The sequence below is a fragment of the Antedon bifida genome, chromosome 8 (genome assembly GCF_963402885.1).
Source record: "Antedon bifida chromosome 8, ecAntBifi1.1, whole genome shotgun sequence".
Taxonomy (NCBI): Eukaryota; Metazoa; Echinodermata; class Crinoidea; order Comatulida; family Antedonidae; genus Antedon; species Antedon bifida.
In genome coordinates, this window is record NC_136233.1 from 15,595,994 (window position 1) to 15,622,703 (window position 26,710).

Sequence of the window (26,710 nt, forward strand, 5' to 3'; positions counted from 1 at the left end):
TAAGCGATGGATTATTCGAGTTGTCGCTTGTCATTGGTCTACTCGCTTACGTTGCGTTTACGTCCTTGCGTTACGTCCTAGGTGGGAACCAAGCTTAAAGCTTGGTTCCCACTAGAACGTAACGCAAGGACGTAAACGCAACGCAAACGTTTTAACCAATGACAAGCGAAGTTATAGACAGTTAGCAATCAAAAGCGAATAAGCCATCGCTTGTGATTGGTCAATTCACTTGCGTTGCGTTACGTCCTTGCGTTGCGTCGCTAGTGGGAACCACGCTTTAGAGAAGAGCTGGACCGGACCAATCTTGTCATTTCGATCAAAACACATCTCAATCGTCTTCTGGAAAAAGATTAAAATTAATTAATGTAAAGGGCATTCTGTCTAATATATTTTGTTTTATATTTATTTTGTCTTATGCTTGGTTCCCACTAGAGACGCAACGCAAGGACGTAAGCGTTCTGACCAATCACAAGTGATGGATTATTCGAACAGTCGCTTGTCATTGGTAACTTCGCCTGCGTTGCGTCTACGTCCTTGCGTTTCGTCTGGAATAGGAACATTAGTTATACTTTTCATTATTTTTGTTGTATGTTAAATATTTAAATCGTATATTGTCGCAGAACTATTTTCAATTGTGTGTTATATTTTACATTTTCGAACGAACGAATGAAGAATAATCTCATGCGTTTTTAAGTGAACAATTCGAATTAGTAATCTTTGAACATTATAATTATTTGTCCATGGTATTTACTTTGGAACCATGGTTTGTATGTAATAATAGTTCGTTACTATGTAGGTTGAAATACGTATGGTTTTTTAAACGTCACGGAACTGACATTTACCGAAAAAATAAATATTAGGCCTACCGAAATATACTTTTTATAGACAAATAGAGACTTTTTTTCTTTCGCAAAAATTACCAAAAAAACGTGTATCAACGAACGATGTCCAGTAGACTAAACATAGGCAACAAAACAAAAAATGAAATCTAATGGAATTTAAGACAATTATCCTCCTTGGCTATTTATTACGACTAGATTTGTTACACAAATTTCACAACACGTCTTTTAAAGTAATAAAAAGTTGGTTGGAAAGTGTATGTTTGGTGTGTAGAGAATACATCTACACCTTCGTATTACCGAAAAATGCATAAATGGTGTCGATATTAATTAGAGCTAATCGTAATTTTCGATATACAGTATATCTATATTTTTTTTAATTGGCATGATTTTTGCACAATTATGCGCATTTTGGGTAAAACGCATTTTATTACCAGGATTGAAATTCGGCGCGTCTTCGTCCTTTTTTTAAATCTTTTTTTTCTCAACTCAACACACGGTGCGATCGGGGAAGAATTAATTTAACTCTTCGCTGGTGCGATGTTCTCAATAAAGAGAGAACGGGTTTAGTACAACAATTAAAACACGGATGACGATATAAGAATAAGCTTATCGGGATGGATGATACAGCGAGAGGGCGCTACTCCATTTCGTTGGTATTTGCATACTAAATACAGGTGCGGAAAATACGGATAATTGCGTTTGTTCACTATCTTGAGGTTACATTTTTATTTATGTAAGTTTAATCGTATTTGAATGCGCATATAGAAATTGACCAATGTGTATGAATGGTTAGCTAGATCCTATAGGCAAGCTTAGTCCTCTAGTCAGACCGTTAGTGTTAATAATATAATGATCCGACTACAGTTTGGTATAGAATGAAGTCTGATTGTTGCGTATTATTTACGGTATATTCCCAGTTTTTGTTAGATATAGGTATCCTGGTTTATAAGGCGTACTCTTTTTACAATTCGATAATGAATGTTTCTTAATAATTATGATAATTATAGAAGTAGGCCTATTAAACTTATAGGTCAATGAGAGAGAAGTCAAGTTTTAATAATAATGGATCATAGTAGGAGTAATTGCACGGGTTTTGTTTTATGGCATTGACTGGAATACATTGCATATGATGAGCTCTTGATAACTACGTCCACACGACGTCAGAAAACTTTTGAATAATAGTTACTGTACCTCCAGTATGAAGCTACCCTCCACACACCAAACAAGTGAGGGCGCTCTTGCTCTCAGAGCCATATACTGTCACCACATTGATTCGAATAAACGTACCCCCTCGCGAATAAACGCTCCGGTGCCTTTATTTATTTCCTCGAAAAAACGTCCCGCCGCAAGTATTTGCTCATATCTGGGAGGTATTTATTTGATATACATGTTACCATATTACACCCAATAAACGCCTCCCCCGAATAAACGCCTCCCTCGAATAAACGCCTCCCTAAAAAATAAGTTATGGACAAAAAGAAAAAGTTTAAAAAAGAAAAGGAAAAAATTATATATAATATGGTCTGGCTTACCACACGGAGGCGGCCAATAATAACAGCGTCAAATTATGTCAATATGAATAATATGGGTCGCGCGAACAGATATTGACTGCTTAGAGGTGTATTATAACGTTTGAGATGCCCCCGAGGGAATTATATTTATCTTGAGGGCGGGATTATGATATTTTCCCAAATCGCGTAGCGCGCTGAAGGGTGGTACGTATTGTTTTGAGAAAAAAAAATCATTCCCAAGGAGGATCTCAAATGTTAAAATACACCGACGATCGAAAAGTAGTCAATGTTATAGCCAAAATAGTCACCACTATATAAATGATTAATTTGATGGGACAACATTTTTGTCAACATCCATGTTATATGTCTCGTAAGATTAAGAATGTGGAAATTTGGAAAAATGGTGATGGCGAATGTTTTATTTCGTTCTCTAAATTTAAAGGTGACTTAGCCCCTATTTTACATAGACCTTAGCTAATTTTATTGGATGAAGATAATGATGATATAATAATATTTCACAGTAAGTATTACAATATTCATCAAAATGATAATTTAGTAGCAAAAAATTGATTATAATATTCACTTCCCCTTTGATTAGAAACAATACTATTTAAAGACCCTTATCACCAACACGAATCGTACATTGTTTTGTGAGGGTGGCATTCATAATATTTGATTAAAAATATATATATATAAATTCATAATTAATTAATTAGGTGTAATTTATTATTAACATGATTGTATTTTTAAGTATATTATTACTTTTTAATTTTTTTTTATAAATACATTCGTGTTTGTTATTTAAATAATCTTGTAACCCCTTTTGATGATAATCGTGCGGTCGAAAGTAACAGACTAAATAAAAAGTATATTTATTTTCATCATCAAATATATTTAAATATAAATTTATTTATTATAATAATTAGACAAATAAATATACAAAATGTTTAATTAAATAGAAAAGGTCACACTATGTTTAATATTTATAAAAATATCAATTGTATTTGGAACAAATGTTTTTAATAAAGTGTTTACGGAAGGTCATTCTTCAATCTTTGTTTTCCTATACATTAGTATAGAATTTATCATGGCGGCTGACGGAGCTAGTAGTACGAGTTCTGAAGCTGGACATAATCCTTTATCTAGCACTTCCTTAGATCGAATAAAGGGGTTATACCCTGCAGTAAATGAAGATGAAACTCCTTTACCACATTCATGGAGTTGCAATGATAAATCTACATTTATAGGCCTGTCACAAGGCAATCTCCGTGTACACTACAAAGGAAAAGGTTAGTCTGAGCTGTCGATGATGGCTGACGTTTTTAGTTGTCTCTGGTTTGTTTTGTTGGCGAATTGGTTATGACTCACTCTCTATTTCGTCAGAGACCCTCCTTTTGGCGTAGCCTTGTTCTCATCGTATATAAAATATGTAGGCCTAGTGTTTGTTTAATAATGATTTACGTTTCTATATGTGTATTCTTACTCCTATTTAATATATTTGCAAGAGTGTTTACAGAAATCGGACGTGTAGTTAGGCCTCTGTAAAAAAAAAAGGGCAACGATCAGCTGATGATATTTTTTCAGCTACCAGCAGACAGCCTGCTTATGCTTGGTCATGATAATGAGTATAGTATAGTAAAACACCTAAAACACCTTTGTGATGAAATGATTGCCAGTAATGTTTGCATGATTAAAGAATTAAACAATGTTAATGTTATAATGGGACTATTGTTTTTAATTTTATACACATGTACTGTACATACATAATTATATCCTATTTAATTTTTAATAATCACATTATTTCAATAACGATAACATATAAAAAAACAAAAATACAGAACAATCATTTTAACTTTCTGTATTACGAAAAAGCGCAAAGGACCTCAGGTAAATTACATAGCGCCCTCATTTGGTATTTTAAATCGTCACACTTTTACACCATTTCTTTTGAAAACATTGCCCTAATTGATATTATTTAGAATGTGCGCACATCCAAAAATTATAAAATAATGCACCCGAGTCTTAATACAAGAATAGTGGATAGTACTAGTACAGCTATCTTTTTATACAGTAGTGTACTGTATATGAAACATTTTCTAATAATAATAGTCTAATACTGTACCTGTACCAACGTTTTCTATTGTTTATTGTTTACTATTCTTCATCCTTGAACCTTTGTTTATTATTATTTTAGTTCATGCACTTTCTATACAAAGAGCTAAATATATTTTTTATCAAAACAATCAAATTTAATTTTCACCAACTGACCTTTGAGGTCATAGTAAATTAAACTGTTGTTTCTTTTCATTTAATTTTAATGACTTAATTAGCAAGATGCAAAAGAGTATGTATCCCTGTAGAAATCCTAATTTCATCAGAAGTAATATTGAAAACAGTGGAAAATGAATAAATGATTTAATAATTACAAGTTTTCAAGCCAATAGCTGCATTGTTAACTCAAGTAATGTGAATGTATATCCTTAATGATTATGAATCCTCATATTTTGCATAATAAAAGGAAGATTATAGAAGACATACAAGGAATATACTCTAAAGCTCAGTCTACACTATCAAACTTTATGTTACAAAAAAATGTGTCACTACCATATTTGGGTACATCACATTTTTATTGTCAAACTAGTTTGATAGTGTAGACAGAGCTTTAACCATGAACCATGTCCGATTCATGCCAACAACTGTATCATCGTGAAACGTTCCATGGATTTGGACGCTTTTTGACTAAATCTCCAAGCCTACAGAAGTATGCTTGGATGTGTACAGTAATAAGCTTGTTTCAAGCAAAGGGATATCTTTTCTCTGGCTAACAGAGCAAACTTGTACGAACTCGGATTTCTTTTTGTTGATTCTATGCCGAAACTGTTAAAATTACCATGTACTGTACCAGGGCTTTATTTTCCGAATTGAACACTTTATTTCAGAATAAATATTCCATATACAACAAATACAAAGCGGATAAAAAAGAACCACAAAAAAAAAATCATCCCATTTGGCTACTAAACAGTATTTACCTAAATGTTGTTACTATCCCACTTATACAGGGTACAGTATGCCATTTTGCAAAAAGGACAACCAAATTATAATTAAACATACAGTACACTTATGTTGAGACTTTTTGATGCTAATTTTTTACGAGCACTAAATATACTGTATTGCCTAGTCTGCAGTATTGTTTACTAGCCATTGTTTGTTGGGCTAGTACTATCATACCCTTTATACAGTATACCACATTTTTGTCCTGGTTTGGATTTATAATCATTTCCTGCCGATCCTGTATTACATGATAAGATTATACCATTACCAATTAGACTCATTTTGTCTTTGTTTCTTATGAAACTAAACTTAACCACATCCTCAAATTATATAATTACCAAGGACCTACAGTAGTCTGTGTAGGTTTGGTTACTATGCCTTTGCCTCTGTGACATACCTTGGCCATGTAATGGGATATGACATAGTTCTCACCATCTGCAGCGCCCACATACAAAATTTGTCACTGCATTAAACAAATTATTTTTTCTTTTTTTCAAGAAATGAATACGAAAAATATTAAAACATCTGGAAATATTCATTCTCTTCTTTATTTTCATGTGACTTCCCATATCTAGAAAGGCGTACAATGAAAAATTGTTTTACCACATATTTACATTGAGTGGATGTCTAACATTGAGTGGATGCGACACCCTGAGTGTTTGCACGCACCACTAAAATCTGGCGATGAAATTTATGTCTCAACATTTTGAGAGGTACTGATGAAAGCCATTTTGGCTAGAAAAGTTGGGTGCCAATTTGGCCCCTCCCCCCACCTCTTCTGCCACCAGACTATAAATGTAATTCCTCACTCATAGCAAATTATAGTATAATTTATAATTTTAATTTATTTATAATTTATAATAAAAATATAATGTGATTGTTTCTGAAACAAGCCCTTTAATAAAAATTTGTTATTGATAATTTCATTGGATTTAGTCTGTGGATTAACATAATTATAAAATGCCAGTTCATATTATAAAATGCACATGAACTGCAGGTGTCCGATTACTCATGTCAAACCTATGGTAACATTCTCTGGGAGATTTAGTTACATGATCATGTGGTAGTAGATTCTATTTTGTAAACAATTATTCTTAAAGCGTGGTTCCCACTAGCATGTGACGCAGCGACGTATTGACGCAAAGTGCTGTATCACAAGTGGGAACCGATGATGCCAGTGCTGCAAACATTGCAGGTTTGGTTTCACGTAAGCAGGGGAACACAACATTATTGGAAGGGCATTTTCTTACGTTGCATAGGTTGCGTTACGTTGCGTCGCTAGTGGGAACCAAGCTTTAGAATTATGATTGGGCGTACTACATATTCTTAAGTGAGTACACATAGGCAGATCCAAGCAAGCTTCCCCCCCCCCCCCCCCCCCACCTGAATCCGCCTGATTTTTAAAAATTAAATAAATTTCACCTTAGGCCCAAGATTCTAATATAAAAGTTGTATCATAAATTGTTGTTAATCAATTTCAATTTATGAAATTATTTTTAACAGGCAAAGCACACAAAGATGCAGCAGCTGTGAAGGCGACACATTCTATACCTGCTTCTTGCGGCATCTATTATTTTGAGGTCAAGATTATTAGCAAAGGTCGTGATGGGTAAGTTTTTCCTATTAAAATAATAGACAGTATAAAGTTATTACTGTTTCTTCAGTACAGACAATTGATTTGAGATGTCACAGTTCAATGAATGAATTTTAAATGACCCTTGATATACTGTATACAGATCTATACGCTAGGTTAATTGTTGTATACAAGTTTAACATTATCCTTAACCCTATAAGTCCCAACATGCATTGCGTGCGAATTGATATTTTTGTTTTTCTTCTGTAAACCCACTTTTCGATCGCTTGTGAGGCCAAATATTGGGTTTCCCCCAATTTGTATCAACGGAGTCTGGCAAAAACAGAAAGATAATTAATGCAGCAACTATACAACGTCAGGCTATGCCTATAGCTAGCGTACAATGTTTGTACGTTACCGATGTTTACCAGCTAGGCCTACAAAACTAAACTAGCTAGGCTAGGCCTGAAGATGGTAAATGAGAGGACTCTTTTTTTCATAATTATACCATAAAACGTACATTTAACTTGATAAGGAATGACCTGGTTTAATGTTTTTAAAGTAATATATGTGCATTATTTTTACAAAATGTCACAAATTGTAGGGAATGGGTCTTTGAGGGCCTGTTCAGACCTACAGTATGGATCATATCGTATGTGGCGTACAACTCCATAGGTCTGAGCCAAAAAAGATTTGTGGAAGCGGAAGCCATCTCTTATAACACTGATCTTTCTGCTCAAGGTACAAGATTAGTGAACGACGCTATGATACGAAAGCCATGCATCAACAATTTTGACATCCAACCAATAAAATTTACTCCTGCATACCAGATGTTTGCCCAAACAGTGACACTTCAGTTTCTAACGAATGCGTCAGTTAAGCAAGTCTGAACACTTTGCTGTTACGACGCTAATTCATTGCTTGCGATACGAAAGCATAACTCTATGGATCTGAACATACCCTAAGTGCTTTTTTATTCAAATTTATGTTCAGACGGATAATAATAAATAATGTTTGTATTCCAACAGAAATAGGTTTAATTAACAGGGTTACCTGTAGTGTATATTGTGGATAGTGAATTTTTGTTGATATATAGACATAATGATGTCACATCACTACCATATTTGTCCATTTTTGTCGAACTAGTTTGATAGTGTAGACAGAGCTTAAGAAACATTTCAGTTGACAGTAAAGGAATGATCTAATCCGTTGCAATTAAATGAATCTAGTTGCAGCCGACTTTAACATTATCTACTGCAAATCCCTTTATGATGCATCGCCGCTAATTTCCAGGAAACACTGCCATTTGAACATTGAAAGATTCTTGGCAAATACCAGCATCTATGACTAAACAATATAATAATGAATTAATTATTAATATTATATATTATTAAAAGAAAAGGAAGTACAGATTTATTAAATAAATACAGATTCAGATTCGATTTATTATGTCATTCATACATAGTATCAATGATAATATATTAATAATATAATAAATATTATAATGTCAAAGATTATTTATAATTAATACTACAAACATAAAGAGTGAGTGTATTGTACTTATCGTATGAAGATTTGTAAATGTTAGTCATAAATTTTTAATACAGAAAGATACAAATTTTAAATCAGGTGGCAGAAAATGGTCGTTTGTATGCAGTGTGCTGTTGAATACTTCCAAGTGGAAAGCTTTGTTGGTGCAGTTGCTTGCCTATCCATTGCAAAGTTATTAGTTCAAATCTGGATTTTTTTTTCTGACATAAAAAACAATTGCATTGTCAGTGTTCGAGCACATATTTTTGTTTTTGTTGGGTAAATTTATTTTGAAAATGATTGCATACAAATCATGAATATGCTTGGCATACTTAAACAATGAATAGTTATTACTGAAATAAGCATAAACATGATACTACTGTAATTGGGCTAAATTTTAGTTTATTTTTCTCCCATTGAATGGATAAATGCGGATTTCTAATAATGTACTACAGTAGCCCAATTGCCAGTTTCCAAATATATCATTCTGACAGTTATTTACACTGTACAATAGTAGTATATTGTGTTGAATGTAGTGGGAACTTGTCCTAATTGTTAACTACGCCTACCCAAACAGAAGCAAAGATAAATCTACTGGTCCAATTTAGTTTTTAATGTAAGGCTAGTGTTCAAGTCAGATCATATTCATGTAAATCCAAGGAAGCCTTGTCATATAGTACATTTGAAAACTGCATTGAAAAAAGGGACATATACAGTAGTAGGAATTCATTTTACCATTTCTAACACTTCCCCAATCCCCCTATCCCTCTTTCTCCCCAAACCCAAATATTAAAAAATCCTATAATAGATCCTCCACTGCAGATGAAGACTTGCCTACAGTTATTTTCCCATTGCTCAATGAGTTTAACTTGTGGTAATACTGACTACAGTCCCTGGTGTTTGAATCATGGAGATTTTGACCTTTCTTTGTTCATTATTGTACGTTGTTAGTTAGCTGCACAGGTTCTATTTGTTGTTCCATTGTTTACTACTGTGCCACCATACTGAATTGTTTTGATACCTTTGGGAACTAACATCCCCATCATCTCATCTAAGGAAGGATATTATTTATATTCTGATACTGTACATACAGTATGATCTTTATTGTGTAAACCCAGCTTTGTTCAGCCAGTTTAAATACCCTGTATCTATAATTGTACAGGATCACATGTACTGTCAATTCTGTGATACAGATGTCGTTCACATGTGATGCCTACAGTATACTGTATCATAGGCCATAACATAATACAGGTTCTACATGTGATGCCTATATCATACCATAACATAATACAGGTTCTACATGTGATGACTGTATCATAGGCCATAATATACAGGTAATACAGGTTCTACATGTGATGACTGTATCATACCATAACATAATACAGGTTCTTCATGTGATGCCTGTATCATACCATAACATAGGTTCTACTTGTGATGACTGTATCATACCATAACAATAACATAATACAGGTGCAACATGTGATGCCTGTATCATATCATAACATTAATACTGTACACTGTATAGGGACAACATGTGATGCATGTGACACTAGAATTTGCCTGTGATACTGGACACATACTGTAGTGTAATACCATGGAGATACATACAAAGAAATAAGGCGCTTTGTTCTTGTAATTTTCTAGTTCAAACCAAAACAATTATGTAAACAGAACAATCTCATAGATTATTCATTTGACCACAGATAATACTAACACATGAAATGTGTTGTTTGATCTATATCCTGATATCCCATGAGCCTCTTGTTCATACCCGTCATTGTTTACAACAATTTTGCACAAAGTGTGTATGAAGAAATTAAAATATAAGAAATGTAAGTTACTAAGTCACAAGGTAATCTAAATATAGAACTGATAAAACAGTACATTGGACTATTACTCTATATTGCCTCTTTCGTTCCAAAACATACAAAATGTAAATAGTTTCAAAAAGATTGCAAAATATTATTTATTGTCAAGCAATACTTAGCGGCCATGTTTTGTTAATATATTTACCTACCAATTGAAAATGTATTTATATGATTTATACTGCAATTGAAATTGAAATGAAATTCTGATAAAGAGTTATATCTGATGTAACGTTAGACCATACATGTTTGAACGCAGAACAAGGTGAAATGTAACAGTCACTGTATTTTACTCCGATAAGGAAAAGAGCGTGTAAACACAGCTTTAGTAAACAGGCTTACTGCATGTCGCCCAAATCATAACTAAGTTTTTATCATGGAAGATGTTTTTTGTCCATAAATTCACGCTATGATAAGATTGTTTGAACAGCTAGTCTGTTTCAAGCTTGGAAATTGTTGTTCAATATATTCACTTTTAATGAAGTACAGTACAGTATCGACCATAAATAATGCCCACATTTGGACGCGTCCGACGCATCATGAATTCGTCGAGATTTCGTCAATAAGGCCCATTTCATCCTAACATTGTTATTTCGATACATAAATTCACACTACATGTATACGATTTGTTAACAGCTACAGTGCACTAGTCTGTTTCAAGTTTGGAAAAATGTTTTGTTGTTCAATATATTCACATTGTAATGAAGCACTGTACAGTAACAAACTCTGAAAAACATATAGAGATTTAATTCAGTAAAACTGGCACAAAGATAATTATAAACATCTGGAGAAAAATTACAATTTTTATTTTTTATTTTTTTGTAAATGACCTGGCAGTAGGTAAATGGTGAAGATAATTGATAATTATGATTATTGTCAGTACGTTGACCCACTGGTCATTTAATAAGGTCATTGATTATTCAATTCATTTGGGGGTTAAATATGCAAATGAGTTGAACCTTTATGTCAACAACAGATTGTCGATTCATAACACAAACAATGGTTATTGCATCGCATACTTGATGAATTGAATGATTTTTAATTCTACAACTCTCTACTGTAATTTGTGTATCTTCGTGGAAGATTTCTTTCTATGGACACACTGTGTTGAATAGTAACAACTGTGTAAACAGCTATTATTATTGTTTTGTACTGTAGATTTTGTTTAAATTTATGGTTATCTTTTAGACTTCAAATGCCATATTGGTTAATCCTTCCCTCTAGCAACACAAGGACTCAACAAGAATGTCCCCTTGATAGAGGTTGGCCATAGTGTTACAACATGTAATGTAACCCCTTATTCATTTCATTGAAAAGAGTCCCCTTAATGGAGTGTCCCCTGAATAGAGGTTGGCCATAGAGTTAAAAGTACTGTATAGTATATTCCTCATTCATTTCATTGAAAAGAGTCCCCTTAATGGGTGTCCCCTGAATAGAGGTTGGCCATAGAGTTAAAAGTACTGTATGTATTCGTCATTCATTTCACACGAAAGTGATAGGGGTGACCCAAAAGGAAGGTTTTATTGTACTGTATTATTACTGTGACTGTCTATAAAGTATACTTACAGTAGATTAAGGAAGTAGGGAATTTCCATTTAGATTATGATAATGATTTTACATGTTTACATCCTACATACAGACTTGCATAAAATTACTATTACAGTCAATGAAATTTGACCTTGAGTGGTACAGAGTGCAAACTAATCTACAGTACAGACTGTATAGTACATTACTACAACATCCACCTTTGCATACAATAGGCTTCATTCACGAATACAATTACTGATTTGATTGCAAAAAATAATACTTTAAAAAAAAATATGTATGGTTGTTATATACATTGTCATCATTATCATCGTCAGATTCCTGCCTGCTCTCATATATCCTCATGTCAGTCCCTCCCTCTACAAAGATTTTACCCAGTTCCATATATTTATAGTATAGTATATACTATATTGTAAATGTATGGAACTGGGTACAATCACTGTAGAGGGTGGAACATATATTAGTAGAACCTCTGTATGGCCTACAGTATAAGGGGACACTTTAAAGAGCAATACTGTATGCATAATTAAGTCGACCTATTCGGAGGACACCCCTATTAAGAGAACTCTTATTGTGTCCAAACAGTGTCTCCTTAACAGGGGTTCTACTGTTTTTTAACCTATGTTTCTTTACCTTGCATATAATTAAATATGCCAACATTACTCATTTTACTGAGGGTTTTCATAGAATTTATAAGTAGATTTAATCTACTTTGGTTGATTATGCAATGCATTTATCAACTATATTAATATTTGAAATGTCATACAGTACTTGCATATATCAACTCATGTCTTCTTCTGAATGCCATGTTTTTATAACAAAGGTCAGTCTAATGTATTAGTACAGACTTATATAACATGGGCTCAAAATGTTATTTTTTAGAAATAAACTATTATTGTATGGCCTAAGCCTACATGCTGATAATGATTTTAATTTTTCCAACACCTCTACAGAGAGTCATCACCACTATCTATCGTAATTCCCTCTCCTCCCCCTCTTTCTCTCCCCTCCCCCCCCCCCCCCTTTCCCTCCCCTCCCAGTCACATCCCCCTCCCCAAATCATTCTTTGTTTGACATCCCCATCCTATTTTAGGTTTCTTTCCGTCCGTCAATAAATACTACAAGTTTACCCACTGTATCTAAGCACACCACATTGATGTACGTTACTTTAACCCCATGTCGTTGCGTCCCCCTTTTCAATCTCCATCCATTGATTATTTTAAACTTTCCTGGTAAACACGGATAATTAAATTAATTATTATTTCCCAATAGATTACCTAATCTGATAATTTGATGCAATTGTTATGTACTGAAAGTCATCATACTATTTTCACAGACTTGAATGCACAAATTGGGATAGAAAAATTGCACAAGGACAGTCTTTAGCACAGAGAAAATTACATAACTTTATTTTGATTAAGATAAATTCATTCATTTAATCTTTTATTTCAGAATCTCTGATCCATGGAAAGTAAAAATTATGTACAAATTAAAAATTAAGATTAAATTGATTACTACAAGACGAAGTGCTCTCATCTCAGGATGGCATTCCACCTGGAGAGCATCTTTGAATTATATAAGACGTCTATAATTGTTGAATATAAATTCTAATTATTGCCTGTTAGTGTCACTTTTTTTAATTGATTCTGAAAATGGAATCATCAAAACCTCTAGGATAGTACAGTGACCTTTGTTACTATTTTTGTTTTAAATTGGTTAAAATCCTAAAATGTCCAATTCCTCATGGACTGCATTATTTGTTGAAGGTTGTAGCTTTGATTGTAAAGAACAATCTTCTTTTTCTTGTTTAAAACACTATTTTATAATTACTATCACTAATTACGTTTTGTTTTCTTTATCATTAGTTATATAGGCATTGGACTCTCAGTAAAAGATGTCAGCCTGAACAAACTTCCAGGTAAGATAAAGTATGATGATGATAAAGATTGTGATTATGATAATAATTGGTATAAGGACAAGGATTATGATTTTAAAGAAGATTAAAAGTAGTAGTGAGTGAGTGGTCGAGCGGTTAAGTAAGCGGAGCCGTAATTACGTAGCCATAACATCGGCAAGGGTTCGAGGCTCACTCGCTCCATGGTTTTGGTGATAAAACAAGTTTTCTCCGTCGGTCCAGTGTACACATCTAGCTCATGTGCAGGTTAAAGAACCTAGTACATTTTTGAGACGAGTAGGGGGGTTCCCCCGGTGTACTAGTACATCACAGCCACTGATCATAACTGGGCCTTCTGGGAGACCAGTCTTTAACTGAAGAGGTCGCCCAGTATAATTAAATATTTCATAAAATGGTGGTGATGACTGACAGCTTCATCTTCAACTTCTCCGAAATCGAATTCAGAATTCTATTTGGAAAAACAGTCTTTCCAAAAACCAGACATTTTGGGTATAATCAAGCTATTACATTAGCTTAAATAATAAATAAAACCTTAATAATAAATATTTATATATTAAATATCATAGTTATATAATTTGATATGGTATCTGGTCAGTGGTACACATAATAATCATACATACTTAAATCTCTCAAATTAGGTCATTAAATCAGGGTAGCCAAAGGTTAAGGTTGCTGTAACAGACACTATCACCTGTTTAATGATAATTACATCAACTTGACTTATGCAATGCATAGTATTATTAATAGTACAGATTGTTATACTATATATATATATATATATATATATAATTATATAAATCCAAACGCAAATTACTGAAAAAATGACATCTCAATGGAGATACAAAAAAAAAAAGCGAAAAGCTAAATCAAAACGATAAGTAAAACAGCCAGAAAAGTTAGCAGAGCTTTCGGGCAACACTAGCCCTTCATCAGTGCAAGTGAAGGAATTTGGATAACGTCATATATAATTATATAAACACATCAGGCATAGAACATTAATTCTAAACCGCCCGGTGATACACTGAAATTTAATAATTAATTTGAAACGATAAAGATGAGGAAATCTGTGAAAATAAGAAAAAGTTGCCTCAACCGAGACTCGAACCCGGAACCTTCTGTTATATAGAATGACGTTTTAGACTTCTATTATTTACTATTCAGCTTTTCCAAAATTAAATTCCTTGAGACCCGAGAACTCTTCTAAAATCAAAGTTATCTTATTGTTAGAAAAGTCTTTTCTATACTCGTTTATTAAATTAAAAATGTGGCGAAAATGAATTGTAAAAACAACACTTTCTGAAAACTGTTTATTTTGGTCTTTAGCCCAGAGGACGTGTCGGATATTGCGACAGAACAGTACTTTGTGCAATAATAAATACTAAAGAAACAAATTTAGACGTTGTTTTCACCCAATTCTTCCTAATATACTAAATAAATATTTTTACAAATAAATATAAACTTCTCTTTAGGTTGTGGTAAATACTCATATGGTTACCATGGTGACAGTGGGCAAATTCACAATTCAACCAGTACAACAACTGGTATGGGACGTCCATACGGTCCTACATTTACTACGGGTGATGTGATTGGCTGCGGAATTAACCTCATTGATAATACCTGCTTCTATACAAAAAATGGTTTACATCTTGGTAAGTTATGGTATTAAATAAACCTTAACATAATACAGGTATCACATGTGATACATATGTGACACTGAATTTGCCTATGAATGATACTGAACATTTAAAGCAATACAGTATGTGGAGATACAGTGCAAAGACTCTGGTTTATGTATATCCATAGAATGAATGTATTAGCTTATAGAAACAGGAATATAGTTTTATATTCCATGATCTAACTAAATGTATGTTACATTTATTTGTGACATGTTTTTAACTGTATAAGAGAAAGGGCAAAGGTCATGAATCAGTGATAATAAATATGTCAGAAATGTTCCTAAATTAGAATACATTTTATTGGTGAATAAGGCTTCACTTTATTAATCACTAACATTTTAAACATAAAAGGTTTTATGTACCTTCATTTACCAAAATAAATTAAGGATACAAATATTTAATCATTTTTATTTTTTTTTTGTAGGTGTTGCATTTACAAATTTACCTGTAAGTATAAGTATATGATAAATAACTAAATAGCAATGGAGAATTGTCAAATGTACACCCTACCACATCTGGCGAATTTATGTTCTGTACATTCTAGTAAAATATGTCCCGTAGGTTAACGCACTCCCCTGTTTGCTAATTGTTTTAACATTCTATTTTACAGAGTAAATTGTACCCTATAGTAGGCTTACATACTCCAGGTGAAGTTGTAGTCACAAATTTTGGTCAAAGTCCTTTCATGTACAATATAGAAGACATGATGGAGGTTGGTATACAGTATTTAAAATTTATTTTTTTAACCTCTGTCTACACTATCAAAAAGTGTGATATGCCCAAATATGGTAGTGATATGACATTATCTTGTCCATATATAGGCACATCACATTTTTTTGTCACATAAAGTTTGATAGTGTAGACAAGGCTTAACATTCTGGAATAAACAATGTGAAGAAGATGAAGATTTGTAAGAATAGGAATTTTCCCAGATGGTAGCTTTCAACCAAACTTCAATATATGGAATTTACGAAATACCATAATACACTGGCCGAGTAAGGGTAGGCTATGAAGGGTTATGCATGGGAATGAAGCAGTAATTAATATCTGTAATGTATGTGTACTATGTTGTATAATAAAATAGCATATGATCTGTATGTATGATCTATATACTATAGTTGCTGGTACCTGTTGTGTTGTGTTCAAATATTTGTCTTGGCACTATATGCAAATATTACATTGAAATCTGGTGGAACAGTATCGGAGGTCGAATCCTGCACTGTCCTGCATGGTCTTTCAAAGGGCACTAAAATCTGGGGTTCATGCCTCACTTCAACCCACCATGATTCGGACAATGTTTTACTAATTTTATAATATTAAAATATGTCAAATGAAATGAAAAATTATGTACGTTCTAAAACCTGTTTTCCATTAGGCAAATTTATACGCACAAATCTGTGCTACCGAATAAACCGAATAAATAAATTCATTTACTTCTATCTCGTATGCTGCTTGATTTGCAAGAGTTTGTGCTTTATGTAAATTGAATATGAAGTTAAAAAAATAAATTAACAAAAAAATTAGGCATGCTCTAAAAAATTCATTTTCTCGTAGGAAATGACGTTAAAGACCAAAGCATCTATAGAACGTTTCTCGGTAGAGAACAGTAAAGGAGAATGGCAGAGCACACTAAATCAGTTAGTTTCAACTTATCTAGTACATCACGGTTACTGCTCAACTGCAGAAGCCTTTGGAAGAAGTACGGGTCAAAAATTTGATGAAGAAATCGCTTCAATTAAAAATCGACAAAGTAAGATAATTTATGTGCAAAGCTCTGTCACTATCAAAAGTGTGATGTGCCCCAAATATGGAATTGATATACCCAAATATGGTAGTGATATACCCAAACATGGTAGTGATATACCCAAATATGGCAGTTATATGACATCATCATGTCCATATATAGGGACATCAAATGTTTTTGTCACATAAAGTTTGATAGTGCATACAGAGCTTAACTGTGATCACAATTTAATTTTTGTTGTGCTAAACCAACATAGGACTACGCCAATATCTGCCAACAGTAGTGTAGTTATCTGTTAAGGGTAATCCAAAATATTCAGTCTTTACAGATTAAAACCCATTAAGCAACCCCAAAGGTCGTTTCAATTTTTTAAATGTTATACCAGAATAAAAGTTGGAATTGTGATTTGAACTATTTTGCATTTATATTCACAGAAATTCAAAGACTCGTACTTGCAGGTAGAATGGGCGAGGCAATCAACGAAACACACCGACTATATCCAGGGCTTTTAGAGGAAAACCCCGACTTAATGTTCATGCTGAAATGTAGACAATTTGTTGAAATGGTTAACGGTTCTGATAGTGAAATTCGTAATCTTCGCAATCCACGATCTCGTTCAACTAGTCGGCAGTCAAGTCCATCAATGAGTCCACACAGGAATAATATATCATCACCACACAGATCAATGCATTCTACATATATGGACCACTCAACATCATCACTTAGTACTAGCAATAGTCGCCCATCAAGCCCCGCCTCCTCAACAAATATTAAACACGCAAAACTAATGTCCAGCAAGAAGGAAATTGTTACAGAGGTATCAAAATCGCCTTCTTCTTCGGACCTCAACGCAATAAATTCTTCAAATTCACACGTTATAAACGGCTCAGGATGTAGAATAATTAATGAAGATGCAGATGTTGATATGGAAGTAGATATGAACGATCATGTCGGAAATGGTAAAAGCTTTAGTAATGGTGTTGCGCCCTCTAGTGTTAGTAATGGAACATCGTCGACATCATCAGTACAAAATGGTAGTCATATAAATGATGGATTGGATGTAGAAGAAATGGGTAAGAGATTATTTATTAACATAAATAGTAGTCAGAAATTACCATAATTAGTTACCCAAAGTGGGCGCTATCATTTAGGATTGGTGTGTGGGACGAGGCCTAAAGCTTACCCTTTTCACAAGTGACCACATAAAACATTTCATCAACCTGCAAATAATCTTTTAGATATGGAACACCAAATACCAATTAGGAAACGCCAGTTATGTGGTGGAGATGAAGAGGCAATAAACCACATGCTTAATTTTGGAAGAGATCTACAACGTACAAGCGATCTTCTTGAACAAAAACATGGCGTCAATGAATCAAATAGGAAAACATTATTTGTAAGTACAGTAAATACTAATATTCAATTCATTCACTTTTATTGCCATGAAAAATAAACAAGCAAAAACATTAACTTGTAAAATGACAATAGGAGGTTTAAAAAAGATTTAACCCCCTTAACAAATATTGAGCTTGTGGACCAATTTACTAATATCATCCAGGAAGGCAGAAAAGGGCTAAATATTGACCTGATCGGCGAGAGAAAGTGGGAAGGGTAGAGGTGGAGGAAGCAGGAGGTCTTAGTTTAAGATAAAGGAGAGAACCATACATAATTTATTAAGCAGTTGTTTGGTACTTTTACAACAATAAGCCAAATTTTAAGCTCTGTCTACACTATCAAACTTTATGTGACAAAAAAAAGTGATGTGCCCATATATGGACATATGGATGTCATATCACTACCATGTTTGGGCATATCGCTACCATATTTGGGCACATCACTACCATATTTGGGCACATCACTCTTTTTGTCAAACTAGTTTGAAAGTGTAGACAGAGCTTAATGAAGATGGTGACGTTGAATATATGTATGCAAACTAGTATAGTAAAACTGCACTGTTTTATTATCTTTTCAGGATGCGTTTAGTCTACTTGCTTATGCTGACCCATGGAATAGTCCTGTAGGCTTCCAACTTGACCCACTCAAACGTGAACCAGTATCTGCTGCTCTCAATAGTGCTATTTTAGGTAAGGCTGTCAAACACAAATTTATTGAAAATTCAGTAAATCTAATCACTCTTAAAATTTATGTATATATCTTTCAATTTTAAAAATAGTTACATATCTTTTAAAAATGTGTTTATGTCCAATTATATTTGTGCTTTTCTCTGTACAGAATCTCACAATATGCCTCGTCAGCCACCGCTGGAATTAGCAATTGGTCAAGCTGTGCAGACCGTCAAACTCATGTCAAAAGTAGGCCTAGGGTCTTGTGCCTTTACCAGTGTAAAAGACTATGTATGTTAGCTATTCAATTACAATATTTCATGCAATCACAGGGAGAGAAAGATCACGGGGCATGTTAATTGGTGGACTTGAGGTGAGGTCTAGGCCTAGAAAATTATTTTTTAGGTCAAGGGTAGAAGGCAAATTCAAGGAACAAACATGGATTAAGGCCTAGAAAAGTATTTGCAAGGCTTGAAAAGATAGGACAGCAGGAGAGTAATCACTTTGTGTTCTGTCTAAACATTTTTAAAGCTCTGTATACACTATCAAAGTGTATGTGACAAAAATATGGTAGCGATATTCCTAAATATGATAGTGATATGACATCATCATACACATCACATTTTGTTGTCACAGAAAGTTTGATAGTGTAGACAGAGCTTAAGCCTTGCAATGCTTTTCCTAAAGCCCTGTCTACACTATCAAACTTTATGTGACAAAAAAGTGTGATGTACCAAAATATGTATATGACATCATAATGTCCATATATGGGAAGATCACATTTTTTTGTCACAGAAAGTTTGATAGTGTAGGCAGAGCTCAACGTATCTGATATAGAATATATGACAGATCTCTAGGCCTTGTTTATTTGTTTACCTTAACCATGAATGATATCAGGGTATCCTCTATAATGTGTTTTGATATAGATCAGTAATAATAGATGCTGTCTAAAGTTTTTTAAATTACGAGTGGAAATGTATAATAAAATTAGATTCACTTAGATAATACATTCTTCAAATCCTAAAAGACTCTTTCATCTTTAAAAAAAAAAGTGTATAATTATAATATTTTACGCACAAAAAAACCAACAAAAAACAAAAACTCAAAAGCATGACATTATTTCATTTGTTTCTGTAATTTCATTTTAAGAATTGTATCCTCATTTCTTGAAACCGGTTATATACACCTTTCATATCACCTAGCAAACCTAGTGTGAACAGAGCTTTACTAGGCAGTGTGAACAGGGTTTAATTCTACTTGGCCATCAAATTATCTACAGATCACTGAAATTATCATCATTACATTTTAATTTGAAAATGAATTTGGTACACTATTGTATATCATGGAAACTAACAGTCGTTTGTTAGTTAACATTGTTAGGTTTTCAATGATTGGATATATTATTGGTTGGTAATGCTTGGCTTAAGAATGATTGGTTTATAGGTGGAAATGTTGTTAGATTAAAACATTTTAATATACCATCACAACAAATCAATTATTTTCATTTTTTGTTGAGTTTTTTGTAACAATATGCTATGTTATTCTTCAAAATGAATTATCAACCAACAAAAAAATTAATTTAAATCGTCTCTCTGATATTTATTAATGCGATGTATGCTGCTCTAGCCTAGTGAAGGTGCTGGTTTTAAGAATATACATAACTATATTTATTGTCCATAGTCTACCAGGATACTATTTGCCATTCAATCATATAGTTACTGCAGCAGCTGCTAACAAAATTACCTTAATCAATAATTAAATATGAATAAATGAGACTTCTATTTAATATTTGAAGCATAACTTAAAATATATTATGTGGAATATGAAGCAAAAGGTTTATTATTGAGATATAGACAAAACTAGTTGACAATGTGTTGGCTACTCGAGGTGGGTTTGTGTGCCGTTTAAATTCTCTATTAAAAGACCAACAAGTTGTTACATTAATAGAAATGTCACCCTTGGGCAGAGTAAGCTTTTGATTTTGATCTTTTCTGATGAGTATGGAATCCTAACATGATGTGTGTGTTTTATTGCTTGGTGTATGGTGTATACAGTAATATTATACATGATGTAATGGACTTGTTAGTTCCTAGGCCCTTACCTTTTAAATTGACAGCTCTCTAACTACAATGGTTTCTAAAGGGTCTTTCATACCTGTTCACCTGAAAAAATCGAATGAACGTTTCATTTTCATGCGGCTATGTGCATACCGATTGCCACATAGCCGTTTGTAGCATCATGAAAACGAAACATTCAATATGATTAGCTGGCGCCAGAACTGGTGTGAAACCTTAATGGTGTTTTTTTTAAATGAATTTTCACTATACTAGTAATAGGTAACCTTTTTTAGTCCTACTGCACATGTCCGGTTTCAATAATTAAGTCTCAGTTTTTTTCCTAGTTTTTTTAATGTACTGAAGTTAATTTGAGTATGCTTTTAAACTAGTTTGATATGTAGCTATTTAGGTTTGGATTATTTTGTCATTTGCATATTTGTATTTTTTCAGCTCAACCATTTTTCTAGAAAAAAAATTACAAAGCACCACGTCTGCATTTATACGTGTCGTACACATTATCCACACTCTGTTTCTTTTGTTCCCATTCAATTACTATCACAATTGTTCAAATTATGATACTATTTTGTTCATTACAAATATGGTGTTTAGGAATGTGATTGATTACTATGTAAGAGTTTGCTCAAAATGGGATAATGTTGTATTATGTACATCAGGGAGTCTTAACATCTGAAATCAAAGTATGGTGAAATAATGGGTTTGTTTGTTCATGTAAATCCACAATGACTGTAAGTAAAGTGTGCCACATCTTGGTTACAAGCTCTCAACACGACACCTGACAATAGGACAGGTCCTGTTGGAATAATATCATAGGAATCTTGTACTCAAATGTACTCAATTTCATGTTGCACATTGCCAACTGTTGTGATCGCTTGCTATTGTCTTGTGCCAAGTGCCCCTCTACCCTAACCCCCAAAATCTGCCTGTATTTAAGATGTTTAAAAGATGTATATATTGTAAATGAAAGTTGTTTTTGTTGTTGTAAAGAATTATGGTATAGTGGACATATATTAGAACAATAGAGGTTGGAAGTGGCTTTTAAGTAAAATAACAATCACGTATGTAGGGGTGGGAGATAGGGGAGTATGATACACCAACCAGGGAAGCACCATTTGACGTATGGGTCTGGAAAATGCATGAAGAACAAATTAGTTATATTGTAGAACCTCCTATTAAGAGGACACATTCAGGACCCAACATGGTTGTCCTTTGAATTGAGGTCGGCTTTAGTGTTAAAATATATGGTATATACATTTCATAGGAAAGTGTCCCCAGAATAGAGGTGTCCCAGAGGAAGGCTTCTACTGTACTTAAAAGTAAGCAAATTGTCTGAACATCACATAGACAAACTTGATTGTGAAATATTAGAGAATTTAGTGATTTACTTCTGGTAACAGAAAATGTGTACAATTTTGGTAAATCTTCACAGCTATGAGCACTCACTGGCTAAACCCAGGGGCCCAAAGCTTGAACAGCTTCAATGTAGCTACCCAGCAGTGGAGGGCCTCTTAACAGTGCTAAACCAGGCCTCCTGCATCACGCTACTGTTCAACACAAGCCTAAAAGTGTTTCATTTGTTTTCCAAATATGCTACTGGTGATATATGGGTGTAAAAACACTGAAACAGAGAGTTCCATGGTCACAAAACGGAAACTCTCAAACTTTTAAAAGTGCACACTCGGGTGTGCCATGCAATTAAAATGTGGAAATCATCACACAAAACAGACAGTGTGTGTTGTGTTACAGCATATGAACAAATATAATTCTGTTTTTTATGATGAGAAAAGTCATGTACACTAACCAATTAATCAAAACTTATATACTTGGTGTAGGAATATATTAAAACAGTAAAATTATGGTGAAATGGTATACTGTATTCCTAATCCCTTTTTAATGTAATTTGTATTCCACGGCAAAAGATTGTATAGCAGAGCGATTGGAATTGTCGGAACCGTAGTAACACAACACTATGGTATCAAATACAGCATTTACAAAGGTTTACCCCAATACCAAGCATGCACTAAAAAATCTATTTTTTTTCTCTCGACTGTTTTTTTTTTTTCGATACTAAAATATCTTTAATTTAGCTTCTTTACTACTGTACTTATTTATGGACATTTATTTGTTAATTTTTCTAATTTAATCTAAAAAAATGTTTTTAAAAACAAAATACAACATGGAATAGAAGAATATAATTTATTAATGTTCTATTATTTATTTATTAATGAATTCTTAATTCTTTACCTTAATGTTTTTTACTCCACAACTAAACAGGCACATCTCATTACAAAATGCAATATGGCGTATAAAACAAAGCACTAATTGAATAAGGCACTATTTAAAAAGCGGTACACTATACCTTTATTTTCATTGGTGTATTTATATTGCCTTCAAGTTTGATATTAGGCACTAATTTAAAAAGGCACTAGTAATTTGGTAATATACATTTTTATGTTCATTAGTATATTTATATTACAGCATTGCCTTTATGTTCAAAGGCACTCATTTTTCTAATAATGCCTTAAAAACTATATAGAATACATTTTGCTTATTATGTAACTAGGAATAGTTTTTAAATTATGTAAGCTATATGTATTAATCAATTTCAAATAAAATATTTTGTATTATGTGAAAAATAGATGTGGTATTATGTAATTTAATTTAATAATTTTCAATTGTAACCTGATCTATTTAAAAAAGCCTTGCAGATATTTATTGCATTTGGGTTTTATCATGTATCGACTATGGCCAACACAAATTGAATTTATACATTTATTTGCTATTTTGTATGATGCATGTGTTTTATGTTGAAAATTTGTTGTGTGGTATTCCTGTCTAGTCATAAACAATTCAATTAATACTAGTACCTGATAAATCCGTTTAATATATTTGAAGTCTGTAACGATAAGATGACTAGATTTGTCATCTAATAATTTAAATATTTTTCTGTAGCAGAAAAAAAGTTTTTAAAAAGGAGTTGTTTGTTTGAAGTAGATATATAGGAAGCTTTACAGGTGGCAAAGACGGCATCAACCGAAAAGAACGCGACGTTCAGTTGAACAACTCATCGTGTAAGAGCGCCCTCAACGTCTAGTCTCCTGGTGTTCATACATGAAATTCGGTGAACTCTAGCTAATTAAAATATTCTTGTATGCAAACCAGAATTACAGTGGGTGAAAATAAAAAAACATGCATCACTGTTTTCTGTTGTATTGTCATTTTTTCAAGTGTTTTTTTTTTTAATCCGTTTTTGTTACTTACACAGTTGTACATACAATACTGTATTTACCCTTGTTCATTTCACAGGAAAGTGTCCCCTTAATAGGGTTTGATGTGCGTTGTGGACAGAGCGTACAAATTCAAGAAACAAGACTAAATATGACCAAACCTTTTATTTACTCTTTTTGTACATGTGATAAAAATCATAATAAAATGAAGGGAAATAAATATAACATTTAATTTACCGTTTAAAACTTTAAAATAATCTTAAATATTATCATGATGAATTTATCAATTAAAATATGGTAACTTAAAATAGTAATATTTAATCACATGACTGTGTTTAGTCTTCTTTGTTTATTAATCTTTATCAAATAAATATTTACATTAAAACTACACTGGACGACAGATTCCAAACTAAAATTGTCTAATAACGACGGTGCAAGCATGATAAAAAATACTATATAAAAATATTTTATTTCGTTTAATTTTAGCTCGTTGATGGCTTCGTTTTCTTTTCATATTTCTCACGAACAACTCGTCTAAATTCCTTTTGGTCTTCCCACAATTCAGCAGCATTTACATTCAGTGGACTCTCGTTATTAGGTTCTGAAAAATACAATTAATGTCAAAAAACTTTTTTATTTCCTCTGCAGTAGTTGTACTGTAATACTGTAGTTTTAACACTTTAAAATCTGTTAATAATTTATTTTGATAGATAATACAGTATTTCTTTTATACAGTGAGGAACAAACGAACCTCTATTTAACACTGTACAATACAAGACTCGATTATTATTGTAATAATTACCTCCAAGTAAACTTTGTAATGACAGAAGAAGGGTCCTGACATCGTACAAAGGTGACCATTTTTCTTTCAAAATATCCAGACAGATGTTACCATGCTGATCAACGTTTGGATGGAATATTGGGGTGACGAACTTGATGGTTGGTGGGTTGTACGGATATCCATTCAGAAATTCCAGGCTAAGCTTGAAAGACATGTCTTCGTATGCCTATTATTAATAATATGAAATTTAAGAAGTCCTACATGTTAATCTATTTATTTTTATGTTGCATCTATATAAACATACTGTATTTATAAATACAATAAGCACAAGATTCAGGATGGCCCAAATGATTCTTAACATAGAATAGAAGAATTAGTGTGAGATTATATGTTTAGTAGTACTAGGCCTAGTGATAAATAATTTAACAGGCACAAAAAACAATTCTAAACTGCCCAGTGGTATACTAAATATTAATTAATGATAAATAATTATATAAATTTATATTCAGTTGGTGCGATCCATAGTTGTTACTGACAGTGTTTTTTGAACCGTGAATTGTAGCAACCCAGTTGAACATATCATCTCCATTTGGGAAAGCTGAAACTTCTTTACTTCCACTCATCTGTGTATAAAAAGTGTTAAAAGATATTTGAAAGTGTGTAGTCAAATTATTGTGTAACTTAAGGATGAGTTTAAATCGACAATGATCAATTAATAAATTAAATATTCAGTTGACCGTGCCATACTTACCATTAAAGTCATAAGATCAGTTTGTAATCTGAAAGAAATAAAAATGGTAAAAAATACAGAGACTTGTTAAAAAAAGTCACTTTAAAATAAAATCTTGGGCAAGCTGGGGCCTGTCCCATGCCATGATTATTATCAATTCATCATGATGGATGCTCAAACTTAAATCATTTTAGTTTTTACTCTTACTAGCATATGCTTACTAAGGGCCTAAGGCTACCATCTTTTTTTTCTAGGCCTAGGCCTAGGCCAACCAGTCACACAGATACATACACCAGAATCCAGATCAAGAAGCCAACCATTTATTGTTTGTCTGGCTAGGCTAGCCATACCTTTTTGTTACCGAGTGATTATCTCGTTTTCCTGTCACTGATGTTGTACTTTCTTTACGTCTTGGAACCACAGTAGCTGGATCTATGTTTTGTGAAGCCATTTCGTTTAAAATTGAACCAAATAGTCAAGACAAAAACCGAATTAAATGTGTGTGGATTTTGGCCTTTTAAATTTCTCAAATAAAATTTGGTTTTTAAACACTGCCACTCTTTAAAACATTGTCCAATCAGA

At 33.0% G+C, this 26,710-nt stretch overlaps 2 protein-coding genes across 3 annotated transcripts in view; one reads left to right on the forward strand and one right to left on the reverse strand.

The window, feature by feature from the left end:
* Positions 1-3,414: 3,414 nt before the first annotated feature.
* The window catches only part of LOC144850910 (ran-binding protein 9-like), a 113,247-nt gene continuing 89,951 nt past the window's right edge, over positions 3,415-26,710 (forward strand). Inside the window, exons 1-11 of one of the 2 annotated variants that reach the window (XR_013614132.1) lie at positions 3,415-3,642; positions 6,908-7,013; positions 13,783-13,835; positions 15,302-15,481; positions 15,933-15,955; positions 16,119-16,220; positions 17,063-17,258; positions 17,687-18,325; positions 18,491-18,648; positions 19,225-19,336; positions 19,485-19,867. Coding sequence is in view for 1 of the 2 variants with exons in the window: in XM_078708421.1 (XP_078564547.1) it covers positions 3,441-3,642; positions 6,908-7,013; positions 13,783-13,835; positions 15,302-15,481; positions 15,933-15,955; positions 16,119-16,220; positions 17,063-17,258; positions 17,687-18,325; positions 18,491-18,648; positions 19,225-19,336; positions 19,485-19,615 (1,902 nt within the window). In the remaining variant the exon portion in view is untranslated. Of the gene's footprint in view, positions 3,643-6,907; positions 7,014-13,782; positions 13,836-15,301; positions 15,482-15,932; positions 15,956-16,118; positions 16,221-17,062; positions 17,259-17,686; positions 18,326-18,490; positions 18,649-19,224; positions 19,337-19,484; positions 24,591-26,710 lie in introns of those variants that run through there. The other variant, XM_078708421.1, reaches the window with a different exon arrangement.
* Positions 24,764-26,672, reverse strand: LOC144850928 (putative ubiquitin-conjugating enzyme E2 C). The gene is made up of 5 exons (XM_078708449.1): positions 26,479-26,672; positions 26,150-26,177; positions 25,935-26,021; positions 25,420-25,624; positions 24,764-25,218 (listed from the first exon to the last, which is right to left on the reverse strand). Exons 1-5 carry the CDS (start codon positions 26,577-26,579, stop codon positions 25,100-25,102), a joined length of 540 nt encoding a protein of 179 aa, XP_078564575.1. The 5' UTR covers positions 26,580-26,672; the 3' UTR covers positions 24,764-25,099.